Source organism: Hyaloscypha bicolor, assembly GCF_002865645.1.
Source record: "Hyaloscypha bicolor E unplaced genomic scaffold K444scaffold_165, whole genome shotgun sequence".
In the NCBI taxonomy this organism is placed as follows: domain Eukaryota; kingdom Fungi; phylum Ascomycota; class Leotiomycetes; order Helotiales; family Hyaloscyphaceae; genus Hyaloscypha; species Hyaloscypha bicolor.
This window is the reverse complement of record NW_020194667.1, coordinates 178820-191867: the sequence shown is the minus strand read 5'-3', so window position 1 is coordinate 191867 and position 13048 is coordinate 178820. Positions and strand designations below refer to the sequence as shown.

General features: G+C 36.0%; 1 protein-coding gene across 1 annotated transcript; it reads right to left on the bottom strand.

Moving 5' to 3' along the window:
* Nucleotides 1-83: 83 nt before the first annotated feature.
* On the bottom strand, nt 84-4864 carry K444DRAFT_572111 (phosphoribosylformylglycinamidin). Its single transcript, XM_024877347.1, has 4 exons — nt 4560-4864; nt 2902-4501; nt 2455-2847; nt 84-2369 (listed from the first exon to the last, which is right to left on the bottom strand). Exons 1-4 carry the CDS (start codon nt 4707-4709, stop codon nt 430-432), a joined length of 4083 nt encoding a protein of 1360 aa, XP_024729595.1. The 5' UTR covers nt 4710-4864; the 3' UTR covers nt 84-429.
* Nucleotides 4865-13048: the final 8184 nt, after the last annotated feature.

Genomic DNA, 13048 nt, shown 5'->3' with positions numbered 1-13048 from the left:
ACTCTCAACTTCAGAAAACTCTCATTGACCCAGAACTTATAGAAGAATGAAACAACTTACAACATGTATTCCAGGTCTGTGCACTCAAAGTAGTTATATTATCATAAATGAACGTTTTGCCCGTAAATTTTTGAACTCAAAACCCGATTTCATCTCATGGTCGCTACTTGCTCTTGACACCCTCCCCATCTTCTAAACAAGATTGATCCCAAGTCCGATTTCTGACATTCAGGGCATCCAGATAATTGATATTGGAACTAGCTTGAATACTAGCCAAGCAGAAAGATCCAGGCACCGTCACAACCAGTAGTAAAAGGCCTCAACCTGTTAATCTAATATTTCATTCCTTCTTTAAATGCAAGTAGACTCTAAACACCATCATTTAGCAAAAAGCCCACCCGAAAATCCATCCCTAATCCGAAGAATCTCTCATCCAACCCACCGTCTTGCACTTCTAAACATCCTGACCCACGGCCCAAACTCACCCCACTGATCTGCCTTCTCCTTTGGAACATAGCTCCCAACATCCGCCATGATGGTTCGCTCGGGATGCGGCATCATAGCGAGCACCCTCCCATCGAGACTCCTGACGGCCGCAATCCCCTCTGGACTACCGTTCGGGTTGAACGGATACTTTTCCGTCACCTTGTCGTGATTATCAGTGTATCGGATGGGAATCAAGTTATGCTCATTCATAGCCTCGAGGTCCTGAGTATGTTTGAAGCTTGCTCGACCTTCGCCGTGCGAGACAGCGATAGGGAGCGAGGAGCCATGCATTCCGTGCAAGAAAACGGAAGGATGCTTATTGTTATCCTCGATCTTGACCATCGAGACTCTTGCTTCAAATTGCTCGCTCTTATTCTCGAGGAAGAGAGGCCAGTAGTTTGTGCCAGGGATGAGTTCCGCAATTCGAGTGAGCATCTGGCAGCCATTGCAGACGCCTAGGGCGAAGGTGTCTTTGCGAGCGAAGAAGTTCTGGAACGTAGGACGGGCATTCTCTTCGTGCATGAGGATAGATTTGGCCCAGCCTTGGCCGGCGCCGAGGACGTCACCGTATGAGAAACCGCCGCAAGCGGCAATGCCGACGAAGTCTTCGAGAGTGCGGCCTCCAATAATGTCAGTCATGTGGACATCAATGGCATCGAAGCCTGCTGCCTTGAAGGCAAATGCCATTTCGGCGTAACCGTTGACACCCTGTTCCCTGAGGATCGCCACACGAGGTGCCTTGGCGAAGACAGATGTGATGGATGATGCAAATGGGAGAATTGTATCCTTCGGGTTAAACGTTAGCTTATAGTGCAGTCCGGGATTACGGTCATCTTTGATGCTTTCGTATTCCTCTTCGGCGCACTCGATATTGTCTCGAATACTCTGCATTTGGTAGGACGTCCGTGACCAGTGCTGTTGCATCTCAGAGCGCCCCATACGCAAAATTTCCTTCTGTCCATAGCGAATGGCGAGCTCTTGCTTCGATACTGCGGGTATTCGACCAATCTTCTTGATCAACCCTTTGGGTGGACCGCAGGTCGCAAAACACCGGTTGAAGTTGATTTCATCCGACTTCCGAACTTGGAAGATTCCGCCCAGTTCTTCGTTGAACAGGGCCGCGAGAATATGGGGTAGTGAGGAGCTCTTCGCAACAGAATCAATCATGATCTCTGCACCGCAACGACCGGCGAACATCATTTCAGCGATTGTTGTAAGCATTCCACCATCTGAAATATCGTGATAAGCCAGAACAATTCTAGACTCGTGGAGTTGGACAATGGCGTCATAGTAGTCAATGATGCGGTCCGAATCTCGAACATCTGGTGCTTCGTTTCCAAGCTGTCCGAATGCTTGTGCAAGTGCAGAGCCTCCTAATGCTTGCTTGCCTTCAGCAAGATCCACATACATCAATATAGTTTCCCCAACATCTTCAAGTCTTCGAAGAGCAGGTGTCCAAGTGTTCCGAACATTGGCAACCGGAGCAAATGCTGAAATTACAACTGTCATAGGAGCTGTAACACTCTGAGCCTCTCCACTTTGCTGGTCCTTCCACGAAGCCTTCATTGAGGTTGAATCTTTTCCAACAGGTATACTGATACCAAGTTGGGGACACAACTCCATGCCTATAGCGTGGACTGCTTCATACAAAGCGGCACCCTCCCCTTCGCTTTTGATCGACGCCATCCAGTTGGCTGATAATCGAACACGGGGGAGGTCCCCAAGGACGTGTGCGGCGGCCAAGTTCATCAAACTCTCAGCTACTGCCATTCTAGCTGACGCCGCAGGTGAAATAAGAGCTAGTGTAGGCTTTTCACCCATGCTCATAGCCTCTCCAGTCTTGATTTTATCTCCTATGTTTAGCGCCGTTATTGTGACAGCGGCTTATCACCAAATTAGTATATGATTACTGACTGGCTCTGAGCTCTCAAACAAGAAAACAGAGTTTTGGCATAGAAATATCCTTACCATCTGCAACTGGAGTCTGCCATGGGCCAACCATCTGATCCCTAACTGTCATACCTCCAACAGTGCGGTCTCCAATGGTGATGAGGAAGGATTTTGAACCCACTGCGGGCAACGCGAAGACCCGTTTAACAGCCTGCTTCAGTGATTCGTCTTCTGTTTTCTTGGGATAGCTTTCGACGAGAGCCTTTTCCGGATCAAACGGTTTAAGTTTTAATTTCCTCGACTTCACACTGTTTCTCAGCTTTTTGCCCTCCGGAAACAATACGGACATCGGCAAATCGATGGGCCGAGGATATTCGACCGACTCTCTGTCCGTTAAGACAAGTCTAGCAACTCCGCTCTCGTCTTTGGGAACGGCAGTTCCGACATCTGAGAAACCGCACCGCTCTCGGTCTAGTAACATTTAGCAAAATTGGTACCTCCTTCGAATGCAGAGAAAGAACTTACTTGCGATGCTGACAAACCTACTGAGACCCTCCTTGTTGACGAGCATCACGTATCTTTCCTGCGCTTCACAACACCAAATTTGCAAAGGACTCATGCTCGGGTCCGCGTTCTCGACTTGTCTGAGCTCGAACTTCCCACCAAACCCGGCGTCCTTGACGAGCTCGGGCAAGGCATTTGACAGCCCTCCTGCACCTACATCATGAATGAAAGCGATTGGGTTGTTCTCGCCAAGAGCCACACAGGCGTTGATGACCATCTGTGCTCGTCGTTGCATTTCAGGGTTGCCTCTCTGCACACTGTCAAAGTCAAGCTCAACAGAGCCCTCGCCTGATGCATTACTTGACGCAGCTCCGCCACCAAGTCCAATCAGCATTGCAGGACCTCCTAGAACAATAACATGGGCTCCTTCTTTGACATCTCTTCCGCTCTTGAGCGCATGCTCGGGTCGAACCGTGCCCACACCTCCGGCAATCATGACAGGTTTGTGATAACCCCGGAACTCGTGGCCACCACTTCCCGCGTCGACATCAGCCAACAGAGTTCGGAAACATCCAGTCAAACAAGGACGACCAAACTCGTTGTTAAACCTAGCACTTCCGATGGGCGCTTCAAGCATAATATCTAGACTGCTTGCGTAGTGTGCTGGCTTTCCAATATCTATCTCCCACGGGTGAGACTCAGAGTGGTCTGGTAATAAAAGATCCGAAACCCAGAATCCACAGAGCCCGGCCTTCGGAGTTGACCCTCTCCCCACCGCACCCTCATCTCTGATTTCACCACCGGATCCGGTAGCTGCTCCGGGGAATGGAGAGATTGCAGTTGGGTGGTTGTGCGTCTCGACCTTGGCCAGGAAATGAACCTTTTCCTTCGTCTGTCTCCAGCTGCCCGTTGAGTAGTCTGGGGCCCAGAAGCTAGCCATTTCTCCTTCTAATACGGCGGCATTGTCAGAATATGCAGAAACCGTAAACTGGGGATTTTCTCTATGCGTATTCCGGATCATGTCGAAAAGACTCTTGCCCTTGCCCATATCAATGCCGTCGATATTCCAATCGGCGTTGAACTGCTTGTGTCTGCAATGCTCGGAATTGACTTGTGCAAACATAAAAAGCTCAATATCATGTGGCTGTCTGCCGAGATTCTTGTAAGCCTGGACGAGGTATTCCATCTCGTTCTCGTCGAGTGCCAGACCTCGTTTTGTGTTGTATGCCTTCAATATTTCCAGGGGTGTAGACCCTTCCGCGAACAAGTCTATGAGTTCCAAGGGATATGGCTGTCCCTCAATGAACATCCTTCCTGGACTCGGCTCGTCTGTGCCGAAGTTCTCGGTCATCCTGTCGTATAACGCGTCTCTGAACAATATCTCGTTTCCGCCTTGGAAAGGTTCTTCAAATTCAATCGATATCGCACGGCCTCGCTCGATGCGTCGGACTTGGTTCTTAATTCCACAGACGTGGGCAATGCTGGTAGCTTTGGAACTCCAAGGAGAGATATTTCGTGGTGTGACATAGTAAATTTGGCTTCGTGCGGTGTTCGCAGTTCCGAGTATGTCTGGGCTAGAGGTCGTATCTGGAAGGAGCTGCTTGATTTTCTCTTGGACAGCCTGTTTATGGTATATGCCATCAGCACGGCGCTATTTCATGTTCTGAAAGGAACCCTACCGAATCGCGCTGTCCTAAATGGACATAATGTACCCAGCAGCCCTGTAAATTCAGTACTTTCGGACCACCTCGTGCCAGAATCGCCTTCTTAAGCTTTTCTGTTTCTGCTTGCGTGTAGCAGGATTCTCCTGGTAGGGTAAGGTACTCCATTGTTCCGGGTTATGTTGGAACAATGCGAGTAGACTGGTGAGCGAGTGAATTAATATGGCACTGCAAACATAAGGGCAAGGTTGAAATTGCAAAAGCAACGCCGGGCGCGTTGTTGTACCTTTAGATGTGGTGCATTTTCCTCTGAACTGGAATGTATGGCGGGGTCGCCTCGCAAAATTTTGGCGGGATAAAATGAGGGACCGGATAAGAGTATGACCGAGCCTACTGAGGCCCACAGCTAGCTAGCGGACAAATCCGAGAAGCGAAAAGTGATTTTCTGATTTTCTGATTTTCGCACTGGCGCCCCCCCCCCCCTCCTCCCCAAGGCAGAATTCCTAATTAGGGGTATAGTACCCATACGTGACTTTCGGCTTGGATAATGCAACAATAGTAAGGCTGCTTGCTTGTCTAATTAACGAAGTGAGAGCCCATACTACCGTATGAAATCGTACCAAAATTGGGCCGGGTAGTATAATATAAAATTAAGTATTTATTGCAAATTACTGTAGTCAGGTGACTATAGGCTATAAGCCCTTCTAGAATAATGCTATTAACAGGGTCTAATGACTTCCTTAATATTCCCGAGATTAGAAATAAGAAAATTAAACTGTTAAAATAACTGAGAAGCCGGCTAATTACTTTTTTTTAGTAATTAATTAATAAAATCATATAGGGGTAATATTACTTGAGTTTTTTAGTGCTTATATTACTAAAAAGTATATTACGATAGTAAAGCATGCCCTGAACTTAACCCCTATTAAAATAACTTAGTAGATTTCATTAAAATAATACTATGACTTTTAATAAATCTATTACTATATTATAAAGCTATTACTAAATAGACTCGTATAAATATTAATTAAGAAGAAATTATAAATAAATTAAAAGATTTATATAGAATCTCAGTTAATCTATATACGGTCCAATAGCGACTATAAGAATGGAATATCCAAATATATACTCAAATAGTAGATATACCTTTCCTTTATATATAGATTATAATCCTGTATTATCTGGGAAATATAGATAAGGAAATACTTAAGGATCTTAAGGATTATGGTTATATAGCTTTAATTACTAGAGTTATCCGTATATATAAGAAGCTTGGTCTCATTTGCCATATAACTATAATAGACAGGCAAGTAGTAAACAAGTAATTATTTATAATACTATAGAGTAAGCTAAATAATAGGCGGATTACAGGTTATAGACAGTGGTATTTATATATATACTTCCGTTAATAAGGTTTACTAGTAACCCGGTTAGTCTTTCTATACTTTACTATTTTGCCCTAGCTTGGAAAGTTAGGGCCTTATTTACTAATATATTTTATTATCTATAGGGAGAGCTTATATATAATATTATGACTCTTGGATCCCGAGGTAATTATACTACAAATATAATAGATATAGTTCAAGAAGAGAGAATATATTATACCTGGGCCGGACTAGATTTAGTTAATTAATAGATATAATAAGCTATTACTATTTGGGATCGAGATATATACTTGTATTAATACTTATTTATATAATATTATCTGGGTATATATTAGAATCTCTAATTAGATTACCTATTTAGTTATATAGTAGTATCTTTAGATTTATACTTAAATAGGCTACTATCCTTATTTCTTTAGGGCTAATCGAGGTTCTAAACTTCCCCTTATTACTAAAGTATACTTTATATTCTTACAGATAGCCGATCCGTTAGTTATATATATAGAGGACTACTTTATTTCTGGGAAAAGTACCGAGAATTAGTAAGTTAAATTCTAGTAGTAAGAGCTTTAGAAAAGCTAGCTATACCGGTAGTATATAAGTAATTCCGTTTCCCTATATCTGCCTCTTATTCTTTCTATTATTAGAAGGAAATATTAGATACTAATAATTATACCGCTTTTTATTAAGGCTATTAGATCTTATATTATAGTACCGGATTATATAACTAATTCCGATTAGTATATATAGAACTACTTTTAGGAACTAGCTTATACCGGGAATTATAATTACTAATACCTATAGAACCGGATTATTTTACTAGTACTTTATATATAGTAGATCCAAAACGAGATATATAGGTTTGCGGACTTGTGAAATATCTATAGGATTAGAAAAGACAGATCTAGGCCTAATATAGTAGCTAGTAAGCTATTTAGACTATATATAAGGCCCTTAGGTAAGGCATAATACTAGGGTCGCCCTATAGATATAAAGCTTTATAATATAATTCTTAATAATTATTTAGTTTAGGGTAAGTAATATAACCTTATATAGCTCTATATAAATAGTTTACTTATATACTAATATAGATATTAATAAGTTTCTACCGAGAGAAATACTAGAATAGTACTATTAGAAGCTTATATCTTATGGTATAAATATAGCCGATATTCGTATAGGAAATACTAATAGAAACGGTAATTGACTATATATTTAAGCTTACTACTAGCTCTAATATATAGTCCGGATATATATAGCCTTAGGGTAGCTACCGATATTAGGAGAGTCCGAGAAGCTAACTAGTAGATATAATACTATTATTATACGGAATAGGATCCTTAAATAAGTTATCCTAATAAATATAGAATATATAAATAATATATAGGCCAGAAGAATACCTATATAGTTCCTAATAGTCTAGGACTTTACCCAGGAATGGCCTTTTATTAGTAATATTCCTAATAATATAGGGTAATTAAATAAGCTAGTTATAAAATAACTAGATATATTAAGATAGGTATTATTTATTATTAAATATATTATTTTCGAAACCCTCTTCTTACTTTTAAGAATAATACTAATAGAATTATTAAGTTTATTTACTATATAAATATTCTATATCCTTAAATTCTTATCTCTTAAAATAGTACTACCGTTTCTTAGAACCTGCCCTAATATTATATATCCTATAGCCAAATACTAGTATAGTAATATCTAATATTATAAGTTCTATTAATCTACTAATAATAAATATAATATAAAGACTATTACTTTACTTGCCTAGAATAGTAATACTAATAGACTTAAACCTTATAGCTCTGGAATTCCGTCCGTATCTGCCCCCCTCTTTATATCTGGGATACTTTAGATCCCTAGCTCTTCTTAGTATCCTTATCCCGTATCTTTTCTTCTAGAAATATCTACTATATCTATTTCTCTAGTTACTATTACTATATAGCTATTAGGTACTAGTTCTATTTTACTCCAGGCTCCTCCTGCTCTAATAGCCCTATAACTACTTCCTTCTATATTTCCTTTTACTACAAGCCATATTACTTGACCTAATTACTTTTCTAGTAGTACTTATACTACTATATAAGCTTAATAAACTATAAATGCAAGAGTTACTCAGGCCACTATTTAGGCTATAGCTCCTTATACTAGTAATAGGCTACCTGGAGCCCTTTAAGGTCTTATAAATCAAAATATGGCCGGATCTAGTCTTATAGAATTACAGACTATAGTTTTATAGCTAGTTCTCTATAAGTGGGTATTTAATAATATAAAGAATTAGAGAACTAAGCAAAGAACTATCTAACTTTCTAAAGAAATCAGTAGTAAGTTTTCTCCTATTTCTTTTACTAGATTCTCTATATGAATTCTAATAGATATTTTTTAATAGGTGGCTTTTGATTTAAAATAAATAATCGAGTCTTTTTTACTTTTTCTAATATAGTTTCTTAGTAGCTATTCCCTTACTTCTTTCTCCGTATTAGCAAATCTATCTGCTATTATTAATTTATTAATAATATAAATAAACTAGTATTCTATACTAGTCCTAATAATAAAAGAGTCCAGGAACTTATGGTCTTACCAGGTTTTATCTAAACTATCTTTAACCTTTCCTACTATAGTATATATCTGGGCCCTAAGGGTATCTAAATAATTTTCCTTATTTTATACTAGAATAAGACTCTATATAAAGATATTTGTCTTGAAATTACTTATAAAGAGCTAGAAAATGCTTAGAAAAAAACTCTATATAAAGATCTCTGTTTTAAAATTACTTGTAAAGAGCTAAAAAATGCTTAGAAGATATAGTAATTTGAGGAGATTAAATAATAGACTAAGGAGGCCCAGAAAGCCCAGAAAAGTATTACCTACTAGTATAGGTATAAGACTTTAAGAGCAAGAAAGAATCTAATAAACCGGTAGGTAAATAAAGGTATATATATAATTCTCTTCTTTAATTCTGGCTTCTATTCTTTATTTTTTCTATAGATCCTTTTTTGTTTTTAGGTTTAATTAACTTATATATATCAGGATTCTTCTTTACTTACCGACTTCTAAGAGCTATAAGATAATATAGAAAGTACTACTAAAAGTACTACTAAAGCTAATCCTAATAGTAATAATAATAATAATAGTAATAGGCTATTAGATCCTCCTTTAATTTTACTATCCTTTCCTCTAGTAGAAGGAACTATAGTTAATTTTATAAACCGTATAAGTATTACTTTATAGTAACGGGTATATTAGAGATATAAATATACTACTTCTCTTCCTTATTAGATATAGAGAATTAACGGATATAATATCTTTAGCTTTATAAGTAAAACCCAAGGTACCCGGGCTACTACTAGTATTCTGTTTATTACCCCGGATAGAAATCTAATTATTATTATTAAACTTTCTAGGCTAATTAATCTTACTTCTCCTAAATAAATCTATTATATAAGGTCTAATAAATTATATATAAATATTTGCCAAGGTTAAGGTAGTTAAGAAAAAATAGGCCTAATATCTAATATACTTTTTCCTATATCTTATAATTAGCTTAGTACTATTTTAGGTCTTATTTCCTTATGAATATATATATATACTTGAAATTTATAATTAATACTTTAAAGTAATATTCTTTAATTAGTTCTTATATAATTTAAAAGTTAGGCTACTAAATTTAATACTTTTATAATACTTAAATCCATTCAAGTTTATAAAGTCTTATGATTATTAGGGCCTTTATAATTCTTTGCCTTTTGAGTTTAATACCTAAATAGTATTATATACTTTGCCTTTAGTATAGAGGAGACTCCTAAAAGTCTAGGATTATAAAGGGATTTTTATATTAAGGATATATTATATTATAATAATGAAATTATAGGTATTTATATATAGATATATAATATATTAGACTAGCTATACTAAAAACCATACTATATCTATATATAAAGTTACTAATTGCTTTATATTAATACCGGACCCGTATAGTCACGTGACTTTATATAATTGGCTAGCTATAGAAAAGCCCTAAAGCCCGAAACTTATAAAGAGTCTCAAGGGCTTTAGGGCTTCCGGACTATTACTAGTACCCGGTACTTTTTGGGAAAAAAGTATAATATATTCTATAATAGGCAACCTATTATAGACTACTTAATCTTTAAGTTAAGCGGGAAATCTGAGGGTCGGGCTTATAATTCAAGTCTTATTAAAGTTATTAAAGTCTTTGCTAGCTAGTATTATAGATTTAATAAAAATATTACGGGAATCTTATAGGTTCTATCCTAATCTATCCAGAAAATATATATAGTATATCTCCTTATTTATTCCGATATTTATATATAATTCCTGAGAGCCGAACTATTACCTAAAAAGGAAGTAAAAAGGCTAGACTAATACTTTTGAAAACCAAGGCCTTAATAAATCTATCTAGAAAAGCTTACTAATTCTTCTAAAGATAACCCAAGAAAAGTTTGAGTTTATTATATATTATAACTTATATAACCAGGGACAGGGACTATTCTAATAGGCCAGAAAGAGTTTCTTATATGGCTTACTTATATAACTAGGAATAAGGATTTGAGTTTATTATATGGAATTACTTATATATAGAGACTCCTGCTATAAACTCCTTATTTAGATTAATTAGTTAAACCTATTTTTAATACTAAGTCTTTATTAAGGCAACTTCCCGCTCTTAGAGGCTTTAGATAAAATAGCTAATAAGTTTCTTAGCTATTAGCCAAGACTTATTAGCTAGAAAATCTATAAGTAATAGATAAGATTATAAAATAGAACTCCCCTAATTATAATACCAAGACGTTTTACTATAGTATAAAGTAATTAGATATGAAAGCCCTATTAAATATAATATATCTCGAACTATAAGTTTGCGAGATAAGTATAGGGAGTCTTAGTACTTAACTAGTACTATAGTCTAGTCTAAAGGCACCTACTATCCTTTATATCTAATTTAATAGAAATAAGAAATACCTATACTTTAACTCGAGGGATAATTAGGACTTTTATATAGACTTAGGGTAGTGGTTTGCTCTATAGAGAGAAAATAGACCAGAAATACCCATACTATATTAATTTTTAAGAAAGATTATAGTAAATATTATAATTCCTGAAATACTCTCGAGGAAGCTCTCCCGAACTAAAGTAAACTAGTTTATAATCCCGAAAGATCTATAGAAATCTTATATACCCGAGAGTATAAGTACTTAAGGTAAATACTATTTGAGTCCTAACCTATAATAAAAGAAAAGTAAAGTATATAAAACAAAATATATAAAGTAAAAGTAAAATAAAATATCCGGATATTTAATAAATAGAAAGCCTAACTATGAGTTATAAGAACTAGTACTAACTAGGTATATATATAGTAATATTAAAGGAGAGGTAAGGCAAGGGGAACTAAAAAGTAAATTAGTATATATTTTATAAAAGCGAATAGAGAGATGTCTAAATAGCCCGAAAGTAAGAAGTATATATTAAAGAAGTCGAGATCGGAAAGAGAAGGGCTATTTCCTATAAGAATAAGTTAGTATATATTCCAAGATAAAGAATAGGGGTACTTAGTAATGGCCCGAAGGCTTTTATAAGTATTAAAGAAGGAGAGGAGGTATTAAAGTTCGGAGGAATCTAAATAGGAGTTAGCCTCTTTTTTGGAAGTTCGAAAGAGGGTATTCCTAAAGGGCCTAAAGATATAAGAGATATCGGAAAAGGAAAGAAGGAGATATTAGAGAAAGGAAAAAGGGATCTAAAATTTAGCTTTCTAAGAAGCAAGTGGATTAAAGACTTATAGTATAGGAGTTCTGGATAAAAGTAACCCGGAAGTAGTAGTCAGGTACCAGCTTTTAGTATTATTAGTAGAAGTATTAAAGGAGGAGGGGTTCGGAGGAGGGGTTTAGAGGGGTTCGGAGGAGGAGAGGAAGGTTATAAGGCAGTCAGATACCAGCTCTTGGTATTAATAGAAGAAGTATTAAAAGAGGAGGGGTAAGGAAAAGGGGTTCGGAGGAGGGGTAAGAAGGGGTTCGGAGGAGGAGAGGAAGGTTATAAGATAGTTAGATACTAGCTCTTGGTATTAATGGAAGAAGTATTAAAGAAAGAGGGATAAGAAAGAGGAGTTTGGAAAAGGGGTAAGGAGGAGTTCAGAGGAGGAAAGGAAGGTTATAAGGCAGTCAGATACTAGCTTTTAGTATTAATAAAGGTATTAATAAAGGTATTAATAAAGGTATTAATAGAGAAGGTATTAGTAGAGAATAGAAGCTCTTGGTATTAATAGCGAAGTCGAAAAAATATAGAAGAAGAATAGAGGTTTTAGAGTAAAAATAGAATAGAGTTATAGTTTTATAGAAAATAAAGTTACTAGTATAGGATAGTTATATTATTATATAATTCCATATTTACTTTTGCTATTTATTAAAGATATATATCTCTCAGGAGAAAGTATTACTTAGAATTCTTGAGCCTCTCTAATTTAATAACTATATATTTGAAAAATAAGAAATAAATATAATTATATATATTAGAATAAGGAAATTCTTCTTATCCAAAAATTATAATTATAGTATTATTAAATATAAAAATATAGAAATTTATATAATAAGCTATATATAAAGATTTGAGAAGATTTAAATTACCTCGAATTATTTATAATTAGTAAAGTAAATTAGTTAACTATATAGATTAAGTATAGTTTAATTATTATTAGTATATTTTAGCTTTTACGAATTAGTAAGAGAAAGAATATTTTTATTTTTATTTTTATAACTATAATACCTAAAATTATAATTTTTTTAATATTTAAATATACTTAACCTAGGGCTATTAAGTACTAATATTTCTATTTTCAGGTATTATTTATTATAAATTTATTCGGATTTAAATAATTATATTAAATATATATCTTTATATCCCAAAGATAAATAATAAAGATATAGCTATACTAACTTTAATCTTAGCCTTAACCTTAACCTTAACCTTCTTCCGAAAATAACTTCGATTCCGATATATAATACTATTATTAAAGCTTTTCTTTATTAAAGATATATCAAATATGGCTTCAGGTAGCGACTCTAGTAAAGGCAAAAGTAATAGAAAAGGCAATAAAGC